This window comes from Chiloscyllium plagiosum, unplaced genomic scaffold, assembly GCF_037043375.1.
Source record: "Chiloscyllium plagiosum isolate Xiang-an unplaced genomic scaffold, Cpla_swu_hap1 HiC_scaffold_3, whole genome shotgun sequence".
Lineage (NCBI taxonomy): Eukaryota > Metazoa > Chordata > Chondrichthyes > Orectolobiformes > Hemiscylliidae > Chiloscyllium > Chiloscyllium plagiosum.
The window spans coordinates 238,466-253,123 of record NW_028270141.1 but is presented as its reverse complement, the minus strand read 5'-3'; the positions used below and the strand labels follow the sequence as shown (position 1 = coordinate 253,123).

At 38.8% G+C, this 14,658-nt stretch overlaps 1 protein-coding gene across 1 annotated transcript in view; it reads right to left on the bottom strand.

Moving 5' to 3' along the window:
* LOC122540281 (trifunctional enzyme subunit alpha, mitochondrial) overlaps positions 1-14,658 on the bottom strand; it is a 132,650-nt gene that overhangs the window by 53,630 nt on the left and 64,362 nt on the right. The window contains exons 5-8 of the mRNA XM_043675762.2: positions 10,850-10,988; positions 9,533-9,652; positions 8,665-8,767; positions 7,693-7,815 (exon numbers count right to left, since the gene is read on the bottom strand). Coding sequence (XP_043531697.2) covers positions 7,693-7,815; positions 8,665-8,767; positions 9,533-9,652; positions 10,850-10,988 — 485 coding nt within the window. The remainder of the gene's footprint in view (positions 1-7,692; positions 7,816-8,664; positions 8,768-9,532; positions 9,653-10,849; positions 10,989-14,658) is intronic.

Sequence of the window (14,658 nt, the reverse complement as noted above, 5' to 3'; positions counted from 1 at the left end):
ATATCACACAGTGCTTTAGAAAAGAACAGATGAAACAGAATTTGAATAAGGGCTAACCAAAAGGAATTCTTGAGGACACAATTAAAAGGGGAGAGAAAAAGGCTGCGATTTAGGTAGGGAGTTAGAAGTACTTGAATCCAAATGGTCAAGATTCTGCCACTATATGAACAATTCCCAACAAGCACTTTGGAAGGATTGTGGCAGAGAAGCCTAGTTTTATAGATACTTTCAGATACAGATTAGTAGCAGGTAGCAAGAGGGTTTGGAAATGACACGGACCTGTCATAAGAGGGTTGGCATGGGAATAATGGAACATGGGATTGGTGAATATGAATGGAATTGGTTTTATATGACAAAATGACAAGTACGGAGTACAAAAAATAAAACATTGAAAAGCTATTATATTTGATTAAAAAAAGCTTCACTGGGGACTTGTTGGGACAGCACTGTGACCTGAGAACTACCTCTCACAACCACGATCATCCATCCTGCTTGCTACCTCACCAATCTCTTCTACGTGATTTCACAAACCATTCATAGACATTTGCCCAATTGTGAAATCTGGACCTGATGGCTAGTATCCTAGGTACTTGAAATAAATGACTGAGGAGGTTGTACACGCATTGTTTATAATCACCCAAAATTTCCTAGATTGTGAAAAGGTTTCACAGGGTTGGAAAACTGAAAAATGTAACAGCAGTATTCAAGAAAGGAGAGAGACACAGAAAGCTAGGAACTTTGAGTTAGTTGACCGAATTGACATTGGCAAAATGCTAGCATCCATTTGAAGGAAGGAATACCAGGTCATTTAGAAAATCGTAAGACAATCAGATAAAGTCAAAGAACAAAGAACTGCAGATACTGAAAATATTTTTAAAAATCAGAAATTGCTGGACAACTCAGTAGATCTGGCTGTATCTACAGAGAGAAAGCAGATTTCACCGGATCCAAAATGTTATCTTTGCTTTTTCGTCACAGATTTTGCCAGATTTGCAGGAGTTTCTTCAGCAATTTCTGTTTTTTTGTTTCAGGCAGAGTCAATTTTCTTTTCACAAAACAATGTAACATTTAACAAATTTACTAGGGTACTTTGAGGATGTAACTTAGCAGGATGGACATATGAAACCCAATAAAAGTAGTGTATGTGAATTGCAGAAGACATTGGATACAGTGCCACATAAAATGTTAGTACACAAGTGAGTGGTTATGTCATGTCGTTGAGGGCCAATAGCATAGATGGAGGATTGACTAAGTAACAGGAAGCAGAGTTGGAATACATGGGTCATTTTCAGTTTGGCAAAGTCTATTTAATCGAGTGCCACAGATTGCAGGTGCCACAACCACTTATGATCTGTATCAATAGCTTGGTGGAAAGGTGGACTATAATGTAGCCAAACTTGCTCATGTTCAAATATAGGTAAGAAAGTTGCGAGGACGACATAATTTGCAGAAATACAGGTAGGGTAAGTGAGTTGGAACAAAATTAGCAGATGGAGTACAATGTCAGAAAATACAGGCTTGTTCACTTTGACATGGTTAATTACAAAGAAAAACAATTTCAAATGAAGAAATATTTGCAGAATGCTACCGTAAAGGGATTGGCTGTTCTTGTAGTTTAAAACACAAGGATTAGCATGTGGGTTCAGCAGCTAATTAGGAAGGCAAATGGAATACTGGCCTTAATTGCAAGGGTAATGAAGTATAAAATGAGGGAAATTTAGCCAAAATCGTACAGGCATTGGTGAGACTGCACTTTGGAGACTGTACAGTTCTGGTCCCCTTGAGGGATATACTTGCGTTGAAAGCAGTTCAGCAAAGTTTAATGTGGTTAGTTCCTGGGATGAAGTAGTTGTTTTATGAGGAAAGGATGGACTAATAAATGTTGGAGTTTAGTAGAATGAGAGGTCATCGTAATTGAACATATAAAATGTTCCAAAAGAGCTTAACAGGTTAGATGTTGAGAGGATGTTTTGTTTCATGGACAGCCTTGATTTAGGGCCACAACTGGAAGGTCAGAAAAACAAACTATTTGGTGTAAATATTTGATATTAGAATAAGCTAAAAATCACTGACATAACCACGTTTCATATGGCACAGTATCCAATGTCTTCTGCAAATCAAATACACTACTTTTATTGGTTACAGTCCAAAAGGTTTATAAGCACTAGCTTTCAGAGCGCTACACCTTCATCAGGTAACTATGGAACAGGATCATAAGACAGAATTTATTGCAAAGGATCACAGTGTCATGCATACAACTGATATAATATATTGAACAAAACTAGTTTGCTGTTAAGTCTTTCATCTTTTAGAAGGTTCTGTTCGCCGAGCTGGAAGTTTTTGTTGCAAACGTTTCGTCCCCTGGCTAGGCGACATCATCAGTGCTTGGGAGCCTCCTGCGAAGTGCTTCTTTGATGTTTCCTCCGGTGTTTATAGTGGTCTGTCCCTGCCGCTTCCGGTTGTCAGTTTCAGCTGTCCGCTCTAGTGGTTGGTATATTGGGTCCAGGTCGATGTGTTTGTTGATGGAGTTTGTGGATGAATGCCATGCCTCTAGGAATTCCTTGGCTGTTCTCTGTCTGGCTTGCCCTATGATAGTAGTGTTGTCCCAGTCGAATTCATGTTGCTTGTTGTCTGCGTGTGTGGCTACTAAGGATAGCTGGTCGTGTCGTTTCATGGCCAGTTGATGTTCATGTATGCGGATTGTTAGCTGTCTTCCTGTTTGTCCTATATAGTGTTTAGTGCAATCCTTGCATGGTATTTTGTACACTACATTCGTCTTGCTCATGTTAGGTATCGGGTCCTTCGTTCTAGTGAGTTGTTGTCTGAGCGTGGCTGTTGGTTTGTGTGCTGTTATGAGTCCTAGGAGTCGCAGTAGTCTGACTGTCATAACAGCACACAAACCAACAGCCACGCTCAGACAACAACTCACTAGAACGAAGGACCCGATACCCAACATGAGCACAGACTGGTCACAGACCTCCAGTCTGAAAAACAACCCTCCACCATCACCCTCTGTCTTCTACCTTTGAGCCAGTTCTGTATCCAAATGGCTAGTTCTCCCTATATTCCATGAGATCTAACCTTGCTAATCAGTTTCCCATGGGGAACCTTGTCAAACGTCTTTCTGAAATCCATACAGATCACATTTACTGCTTTGCCCTCAATAATTCTCTTTGTTACTTCTTCAAAAAACTCAATCAAGTTTGTGAGGCAGGATTTCCCACACACAAAGCCATGTTGACTATCCCTAAATCAGTCCTTGCCTTTCCAAATACATGTACATCCTGTCCCTCAGGATTCCCTCCAACAACTTGCCCACCACCGAGATCAGGCTCACTGGTCTGTAGTTCCCTGGCTTGACCTTACCACCCTTCTTAAACAGTGGCACCACGTTTGCCAACCTCCAGTCTTCCGGCACCTCACCTGTTACTATCGATGATACAAATATCTCAGCAAGAGGCCCAGCAATCACTTCTCTAGCTTCCCACAGAGTTTTCCCGTACACCTGATCAGGTCCTTGGGATTTATCCATCTTTACCCATTTCAAGACATCCAGCACTTCCTCCTCTGTCATATGGACATTTTGCAAGGTGTCACCATCTACTTCCCTACAGTCTATATCTTCCATATCATTTTCCACAGTAAATACTGATGCAAAGTACTCATTTAGTATCTCCCCTATTTTCTGCGGCTCCACACAAATGTCACCTTACTGATCTTTGAGGGGCCCTATTCTCTCCCTAGTTACCCTTTTGTCTTTAATATATTTGTAAACCCTTTGGGTTCTCCTTTATTCTATTTGCCAAAGCTATCTTATGTCCCATTATTGCCCTCCTGATTTCCCTCTTACATATACTCCTACTTCCTTTATACTCTTCCAAGGATTCACTCGATCTATCCTGTCTGTACCTTAACATATGCTTCCTTCTTTTCCTTAACCAAACCCTCAATTTCTTTAGTCATCCAGCATTCCCTATACCTATCAGCCTTTCCTTTCACCCTGACAGTAATATACTTTTTCTGGATTCTCATTATCTCATTTCTGAAGGCATCCCATTTTCCAGCCGTCCCTTTACCTGCAAAAATCTGCCCCCAATCAGCTTTTGAAAGTTCTTGCCTAATACTGTCAAAATTGGCCTTTCTCCAATTTAGAACTTCAACTTTTAGATCTGGCCTATCCTTTTCCATCACTATTTTAAATCTAATAGAATTATGGTCACTGGTCCCAAAGTGCTCCCCCACAGACACCTCAGTCACCTGCCCTGCCTTATTTCCCAAGAGTAGGTCAAGTTTTGCATTTTCTCTAGTAGGTACATCCACATATTGAATCAGAACATTGTCTTTTACGCACTTAACAAATTCCTCTCCACCTACACCTTTAACACTATGGCTGTCCCAGTCTATGTTTGGAAAGTTAAAATCCCCTACCATAACCACCCTATTATTCTTACAGATAGCGGAGATCTCCTTACAAGTTTGTTTCTCAATTTCACTTTGACTATTAGAGGGTCTATAATACAAACCCAATAAAATAACACTGGAAAATTCTATTAGCACGTCACTGTTATCACAACCACTGCGAAACAAAATATGTAAGTTAGGCCAAAGTTAAAAGGTATACCCTGTTTAAGTCTCGCTATGTGTTGATGGATATTGAGCTTTGGAAAGGATCCAAAACAGTGCCACAAGGTTAATTGCAAGTTTTAAACAGTTCAGTATCCTAAATGGGCTCAAAAAGAACTGGGTCACTTCGCTTCAATAAAGCTAACTTTCTTCGGATTGGCTTGATCAAGATTTATAAAGTAATGAAGGAACAGGAATGTGCACGAGGATCAACTATTTCGGATCATTTGTTAATGAGGCAAATGTATGAACAGAAACATTTCCAGAGATACCAGGAATGAGCAGGCAAGTGGGACTAGTTGAATTGCTCTTGCAGAACTGGCATAGACATAAAGCCCTCTTCTGAATTGCAACTATTCTAAGACTTCAAATAAATTGATTATGGAGGACTAGGGTCACATTTATGAATTCCTGATGAAGGGCTTTTGTCTGAAAAGTCGACTCTACTGCTCCTTGGATGCTGCATGACCTGTTGTGTTGTTCAAGCACCACACTCTCGACTCACTTTTATGAAGTAAGGATAGAACTAGATTGGATGCTCTTTTCTATTCACAGAGTATAGTAGATTGTAAAACAGGTTGCGAATTGCATGAACACCAATGCATTGTACCCTTTTTCGGGAGATCCAAACCAATTGCTGACTTGGTTGGGATCACTTCCTGAAACAGAAAGGTTTCCTGGAAAGCAAATAATGGACAATGCAATCTTCTGAAAAGCTTTGATCACTGAAGTGAGTGGCAAATAAAGTTCCACTTTTCCTGGGGTTTTTATATTTATTTCCATTTCCTGAGATTACGTGGCTCAAAATTAGTGGGGAATATATCATAGAAATTTACAGCATGGAAAGAGGCAGTTCAGCGCATCATATTGCTGCCATCTGATCCAGCCCAATTCCCCTTCTAGACTTCATCAGTAAATTACTGCACTTCAAGGGTACACCTAAATATTTTTCAAGTAGCAAGAGAGCTGCTGCCTCGACTACCCTTAGAGCAGGAGTTCAAAAGGCACCAGCATACCACTATCTTCTCAAAGACACTCAAGGATGAGAAATAAATGGTGGGTTTGTCAAAGACACACACATCTGAGAATGAATAAAGTACTTCCCAATTCATGTTCTAACAACGTTACATACAAATAACCAAACAGTTACAACTCAGCAAAAAATAAATTAAGTGTAAAAGTGAATTTATCTAACAGGTAGTTGGACCAGGAATTAAAAAAGGAAAATTGCAATTACGGCTCAACTTGAAAAATTCTCTCCTGAATTAAAAATAGCCTCCTTGAAATGCCTTTAAATTTCCTATTCCTTACCCTGAGCCGACACCCTCTACTTACTGGGATTCGACTTTTGCTTTCACTCAATCTAGACCCCTCACACGTATATAGTGATCACTTACGAATGATAACTGCACAGAACAGATTTAATGGACCAATACTTTCTCCTGATCACCATTCTGGTATCCTCATATGCACAAACTGAATTTTTTAAAGTTTATATATTAATTGGTTGCAGGTGACATTAGCAAGGCAAACACAATCCATTCCCAAATGTCATCAAAGTGATGGTGAATTGTTTTCTTGAACGACTGCAGTCTGTGAGATGAAGGCAATCCTACAGAGCAGAGTTAAAGAGCTCCACAACTTTGTCCTATCAATAACGAAAGAATGATAACATACTTTGAAGTATAGATGGTAATGCAACTTTGGGTGGAAATTTGGAGGTAGCGGTCCTTCTATGCACCTCTTGCCCTCATCCTGCATGGGAGAGATTGCTATTCAAACTTGCACAGTGAGATGTTGTAAGGTAACATGTCGACAGTATTTATAATCAATGTCCTAGTGATGAAGAAGGTAAGGTTTTAAGCCTGGCGGATAGAGTACAAATCTCAAATATAAAACAAACATATAATGTACTGTGAAATAAACGGAGAACAAAACGTAGTTACCATAATCACCACCATGATTACTCCTGGCATACTGTAGCTTAAGTATGCAATGCATGACTCTAACTTAACTTCATGTCATTACCAAATCAAACAGCTATTTAAACAAGAGGAGCAAATGCATGGGAATAATACCAACTTCAAACCATACATTATCCTGATTTGGAAATACTTTGCTTTTCCCTCTCAAAATTCTCAAACTTTCTATTAAACTGTACTGAGAACACAGATAGCAGGAGTTCAAAAGCACCAGTATAACACTATCTTCTCAAAGACACTCAAGGATGAGAAATAAATGGTGGATTTGTCAATGACACACACATCTGAGAATGAATAAAGTACTTCCCAATTCATGTTCTAACAACGTTACGTACAAATAACCAAACAGTTTGAACTTAGCAAAAAATAAATTAAGTGTTAAAGTGAATTTATCTAACAGATAGTTGGACCAGGAAGTAAAAACAAAATTGCAACTAAGGCTCAACTTGAAAAATTCTGACTAAAAACTTACACAAGCAACCAATTCGAACAAGGATCAACAAGAACAGAGTCTCTGGTTAATTCCATTTCATTTCTAACTCAGTGGCTCAGACAGATTTCCTATTGTCAGTGTAACTTCATTTTCTTTTTCAACTCAGCAAAGGAGTTAAGCCTCAAATATTTTTGGTCTTTATAGTTCAGCTACTCACTGGAAAGATGCACTAAGTCAACCTTCAGAAGAGCAAACAGGATTAAAACTTCTTCAGAAGAACTTATTTATTATTATAAAATAATATTTGGTTTCTTTTCAGTTTTGTTAAGAAACCAGCTTTCATGGGAAACTGCAATGTGGAGACAGGGCATGATTTTGAACTGTGAAGGAAAGGTGTATGTGGGGTGGCGGGGGGGTGGGGTGGGTTTGACTCATTTAAAAATTAGACCTACATCAGCTTGGCACTAAAACCTCGAATACATGACCACAAGGATTTCAAATTAAACACAGTGAAGCACCCCATTTTGCAAACCAGAAACATTTTATCGGAGCTTGTTAGACTTAGTATGCGAGAACAGTTAGAAATCAACATAAGTATAACAAAACTATGAGGCACGCAAAAAAAAGTACTGCCTTGTAGTCGCAAATACTTACTGTCAACAAGCGTTTTCTTCTTTTCAAGGGAGATCTGCTTATTTACTATTCCTCTAGCATAACCAATTGCTACTTCTTCCAAGTATTCTATTGTTCTCTCCTCTGGATTCTTCAGGCCAGGCCCTATAGAAATTTACAAAATATTGCATATTGTTCTATTTGAAGAAACTATTCACATTCTAAGAAACCACCACAAGATGAGTTCTAGCATGAATACAAATTTTTTTTGCCAAAACATTTTAATCATGCCTCATCAACTTTTGGACTTTGCTAAATATCGCTCAAACTTTATGGGATTAATTGGCAAAAGAAGCCAGGGTAATATGAGAAAGGAGATTTCCATGCAACACGTGGTTAGGGGACCTGATAGCTTGGTGAAGGCAGATTCCATTGAAGGATTCAAAAAGGTATTCAGATTATTCTCTGAAAACAAAGAATGTGCAGGATAACGGAGAGAAGACAGGAAAATAGCACGAAGTGAATTAATAAGTCATAATGTTGGTGCAGATCTAATAGGCTGTGCTTCCTTTTGCACTCTAACAATTTGCTGCACGAAAAATATATAAACTTATAATATTGCTTTTGCTTCTTTTCCCAATAACTAAGTCTGTGCACCTTTGTTGCTGATCCTTTCATGAGTAGCATCAGCTTCTTCCCATTTACTCTGTCCAGTGCAGGCCTCCAATTCTCTAGATAACTCTCGATTTTAAAAAAGTTTGTTTTAAATATAAAACATTTTGAAGATCTTTTTAAATACCATCATGTGAAATATAATTACAAGGATTAATGCAATATCAAATTATTGTTACACAAAATCTGGAAAGAAAACCTGATAGCTATATGAAGCGTCTTGTTTTAAATATTGTCAAACTTAGCTCGGGATAAGCAAAATTATCAATGGGTAATTTAATGTACTTGCTGTTACTAAACAGGAATAATTATTCACAAATTTTGTTTTGAAGAGAAGCTTACCGAGGGGAGAAACTAGTTGGTCAACCAAACCCATCTTCTTAGCTTTATCTGCACGGATATTTTTCCCAGTCAACATCATATCAAAAGCATTAGGAAGACCAACCTGACGGTAAACCATTCAAAGGGAAAATCAGGTCACTGACATACTAGAGCTATAACACAGAAATGGGTCATTCAACTCAAATAATCTATACCAGTATTTAAGTTCCACACTAGTGTTCACCAAACCTACTCCTTTTATCCCAAGAAGCAAATGCTGTTAATCCTTCCTCCTCCATGTGTTTTGCTACTAGTTTCATATCTCGGTGCTATTTCTCTCAGGTATCCCTTGTGCTGGGAAGTAAAGATTCCATCATTTTCCCAACACAAACAAGCAAATGATCTATTATCCTTGAGACTTGTTTTATCTCCATCATTAGATACAGGAGTAGCACGAGCCTGAATCAGTCCTCCGACATAACTTTACACACTAAATAAAGTCTTAGGCACCTCTTTATTAATTTTTGATACGTATGTACTGTGGCCAAGATTGTTCTTGCTGTAAACTCTTTACAATCTCAAGAATCAACCTACTGATCAAATCTCCTGAATTCATGTTCAACCAATCAAACACAAATATTTGTCCTAGTTAGCAACACACTTTCTAAGGTATCACCAGAACACCATCTAAAGTTTGTGACAAAATTATATACTGCACTTCAATCAAAGGCCCTCTGGTCCATTATGTTTACAATAGTATTTTTCTAAAAATTATACTGATTCCACTTGTGTTAATGCTTGAAATTTGAGCTAAGTTTGATGATTAAAAAAACAATGCAGTCATTGCAGTTTGCATTACAACTGAATTTAAATATTCAAAATAAATCACCATCTTTGGTAGCCTCTGAGTACCACCAGCTCCTGGCAGTAAACCAAGCATGACTTCCGGAGTGCCCAATATTGTCTTTCTGTCCTTTGTTGCTATCCTGTAATGGCAGGCAATGGCAACCTACAAACACATGCAAGAACTTAGCTTCTGTGACAGAGTACAAAAATAATCATACTTGTTTGATTAAATGACACAAATGGTTTTCATTATGTACTTCATCCTCCAGTGAAAGCTTTGCACCAACTGTATTATACCCAAAAGGATTTATAATTCAGTTAACGATTATACAATAAAATCTAAAAATTTAGTTTATAGGAGCCAACTTCATCTCTTTGCACGTCTCGAAAAAGAATACATCAAGCTTTTCAAAATTTTGAATACATATTAAACATTGTCTTCATTCCTTTGTGTCTTATCCATGAAAGCAATTCTTCCACCAGTGTAAAAGTCTTACATTCATATTCCAAACATACTATCTAATCATGTCCTCATAGTAAAATAAAAGATTTTGAATAGATGCTAAATTATAAATTCTAAGGGTCAAATTATTAGGCAAGATGACACAAACTAGAATTGAGGAGTAGAGATATTGAGACCCAGGAGAGAACTGGAGGTCAGGAAGAGAGCTACGGGATCATGTGGAGAAAGACAGACAAAGGGGAAAGAGGGCTTCCTGGATCCTGCCCCTCACAACACTCACACTCCTATTCTCATGTTGGGGGATTTTTCCCACTCCCCACCACAATCGCACGCACTTCCCCACGTGCAATATACATTGCAGTTACTTGTCAGACATTGTTAGTATTGTAAATGCAGAAGGTAAATGACTTGAAGAGGACAATCTTCAAAAAAAAAATACTCCTTCTTAAAAAGAATCACACATTGTTGTGTTGCAAAGTGTTGAGTGTCCCAATTTGAAAATGCAGTGTTAAAATTAATAGGATAACATAATGATTCCTTTGAGGAAAAAAGAATGATAAATTCAGCCAGTTGGAATTCATGAGAAAAAGCCCAGAAATTGTTTCCAACTCCGTTTCCATAGCGAAAAAGGTCCTCACCGTGACTTATTTTCAACATTATGTAAAGAAATTGCTCCAGAAAAGACACTATGTAAGGGCTCAAAATTTCAGCTAAGGCAAATTTTAAACGTAGCAGATAGAATAAAAGGAGATTTTTAAACATTCAGAGACACCCAATACAAATAAAAGTGAATTTTTCAATATTGGAAATATGCTGGTTTTCAGTCTCAATCGCTAGCTACATATTTCTCTATAAATGACTTAGGCTACACATTTCAAGTTGGAATATATCCCATACCTCAAGACCACCTCCAAGGCAGGAACCATTGATAGCAGCTACAACAGGTTTGGTCGATTCTTGAATCTTCTGAAATATTTTCTGCCCCTCCTGAGATAATCGTATCACTTCCTCCACAGATTTACATTCTCCTATCATACTGAAAATAAAGTTCATGTATGACAATTTGTAAAGCTGGCATGGCCCTTTTCCATGGCACATGACAATGCCACAGCCAATGTAGTACTGGACTGATAGGATCCCATGTTATTAAAAAAATTCCACAACTTTGTTCCAGGTGCAATGACTGAACAGTTCAGTAAATGTGTGACTTGAAAAGAAAATGTGAAGGGAGGACTTTGTCAGTTCTCCTCAATAATAGATACTGGGAGATACTGACAAAGTAAGCTTGGAAAATTATTGCAGTACATACTGTAGCTACTTATATTAGTCATGAAAGGAGAAATAATAACTGCAGTGGCAGGAATTTAACAAATTAGACAACTCTATCCTGGTACATCATTCACCACTTGCACTATTCACTTGTTCATTTGTTCAGTGGACATGGAGTGCAATAATCCAATGGACATTTACAAAATCATAATAGACTCATTATGATCAAATAAGAGGCTGTCTTTTTGACTTTGTGACCAAGTGTTTAATCCAGATTCATGATCCCTCCGTGATAGTAGAGAAAAATCTTTTGATTTCACAAATTCTTTGAAGTCACCACCAGTGAAAAAAAATCAGGGTTCGAGGTCAGAAGTAATTCATTAAGTTAGAAACACCAAAACAAAATTTAAAAAAACAAATATCTGATACTTTGAACGCAGTTGTATTTAAAACAAAATGGCAAGTTATAAAATTGCACCTCACGAGAGATGGCTTATTTTGCCTGCATTATGCTTTGAAACAGCTATTCATTTGGTCTCACGTACCTGTTCTCCCTTAACCTTGTAAATCATCTTATTGTGTGGATTGCAAATTCCATTTGAGTCGCCATTGAATCAGTTTCTGAAACCATTTCAGGCGGTGCATAATTTGCTGTATAATTAAACGGTTCAACTTTAACCGCCTCACTGCCTTGGTTATTTTGCTAAACTCCAAGTCTTCCAGCTGTTTAGCTCTCCATTAGTTGGGCATAATTTTTCTTTCCCAAAATGTTGCAAAACTCTGAAAAGCTATGTTAAATTTTCCAAAACCATGTAAAAAAACAGTATTGCCCAACAAGCTACGGATCTGGCCCATACAAGGGCCCTTGTCTAAGCCCCAGATGTAAGTGGACTAAAAGAGAAATTTGTCTTTGGCAAACGCTGCAAAGTTGCTCAGTTAATCTGATCTTTCATTTCTCCCCACCAGCATCCGCTACTGTCAGGTTACTAGTGAGTCTACAGCAAAAATAGTTGAGAAGAAGCCCCTGACTGCAAGAACCTCAATCAATGAATAGATAAGAAAATGAAAATGCTAACCACATTCAATTTCATAGAACTGAATGTTTGTGATGAATAAATGGGGTGGGGGAAGGCAATGGGTTAGCAGTGGTGCAGGCTCGGGTCCGAATTGGGTGAAATTCTGAAGTGGAAGGAGGGTAGCAGATTTCAAGGCCCAGGTCCAATGCTCCACCCTGGAATGCAAGTGTGTACGTAGAGCTGCTTGTGCAGGTACGGGGAGGGAGTGATGGCAGTCGGAGGCAGCCTTCATCTGGAAAGATCGCTACATATATTTGATCTGATTGGATTGGCATATGTACCGAGACAGTGAAAAGTACAGTATTGCTTGCTACGCAGATCAATTGCACCTTACATTAGTACATCAGTATTAAAGGACAAAATGCAGAATAGAGTGTTACAGCTACAGAGGTGCAGAGAAAGATCAACTCTAATATAGGAGAGGCCTGTATAGAAGTCAAATAACGGCCAGGAAGAAGCTGTCTATATTGCTAGCAGACAGGTGGAATGTCCTGGAAAAGTCATTGCTGCACTCTTTCTAGCCTTTACAAAGCTTACAGTATTGCACTTACTCAATTACAGTTGGTGGAAGGAGCAATTCAGTTATGTGATGTTTCTAGTCATACAGTGCAAAAAAGGCCCTTTGGCCCATCAAGTCACCACTGACATCAATACCATTAAAGGCATGCTAATCCCAATTTCCTGAACTTGTCCCAAATCTTATAATGCTATGATAATCGCAATCTTCACCTGACAAAGGAGCAGTGCTTCAAAAGTTTGTGATTTCAAATAAACCCGTTGGACTAAATCCTGGTGTTGAGAGACTCCTGACTCTGTCCGATTACTAAGACAGTTTCTGATTCATCGTGCCACGTTTCCCTCAATTCCATGTGCTTTAATCTTCTCAGTCTCACATGAGACCTTATTAAAAGCCTTGCTAAAATCCATATAAACTACATCAACTGAACTTTCCTCATCCACACACTTGATCACATTTTCAAAAAATTCTAACAATTTGTTATGCACGACCTCCCTCTGAGAAAGCTGACTATCTTTAATGAACTCATGCCTATGGCAGGAAAATTCTTCCTCTGGAAAATTTCAGATTTACTACTCATTGTAGTAGTGCCCATGGCAGCAAGGTGGCTCAATGGTTAGCACTGCTGCCTCACAGCACCAGGGACCCGGGTTGGACTCCCACCTCGGGCGACTGTCTGTGTGGAGTTTGCACATTCTCCCAGTGTCTGCGTGGGTTTCCTCCGGGTGATCCGGTTTCCTCCCACAATCCAAAGATGTAAATTGGCCTTGCTAAATTGCCCATAGTGTTAGGTATATTAGTCAGGGGTAAATATAGGTAGGGAAATGGGTCTGGGTGGGTTACTGTTTAGAGGATCAGTGTGGACGTTTTGGGCCAATGGCCTGTTTCCATACTGTAGGGAATCTAATCTAGTACAGTGAAACACAAAGATACTGACCCTTTCCCCGTAGTTTCAAGAAAATTTACAATGAAAGCCCAGTCTTCAAAGGCTCTTGGAACAATTACTATTTTGTTATGGAGCACAATGAAACCCAATTGCATTTCATAAGTCAGGAAAAAGAAAGTTTCTAAGGAGTACAATACCAAATGGCATTATTGCATAAAGTATGCTGGCAATTATGACAGTCTCAGAGGTCAGGTGAGAATCAATACTCACTAACAGTACCTTGTGTGCTAACAATCTTTCTTCAAAGCTGCAAATGAGGGTTTTGAGAATCAAGATCAGTCTCCTAAGAGCTGAAATAACAGCAAAGACAGGGAAGCCACTGTCTGATGGGAAATTTAGGAAAGGCACATTTATATTTGTGGCATGCTCTGGGAAAAAGGAGATAGTACAAAAAAAAAATCAACTTTTGACATCAATCACTCAAAGTAGAGGACCTAGCATCCAACATTTGGCGCCCTGATTGCAAAACTTCATTTACGTCATTTTTATAGTTTAGGAGTTGAAAGCAGCACAGACATATGATACAACCCAACTGTCAATCTTCATATGAAGAGTTAAGACCATAAGACATAGGAGCGGAAGTAAGGCCATTCGGCCCATCGAGTCCAACTCCCACTTACCCGCATTCTCCCCATAACCCTTAATTCCTTGTGACATCAAGAATTTATCAATCTCTGCCTTGAAGACATTTAACGTCCCAGCCCCCACTGCACTCTGCGGCAATCAATTCCACAGGCCCACCACTCTCTGGCTGAAGAAACGTCCCCGCATTTCTGTTCTGAATTTACCCCCTCTAATTCTAAGGCTGTGTCCACGGGTCCTAGTCTCCTCGCCGAACGGAAACAATTTCCTAGCGTCCACCCTCTCCAAGCCATGTATTATCTTGTAAGTTTCTATT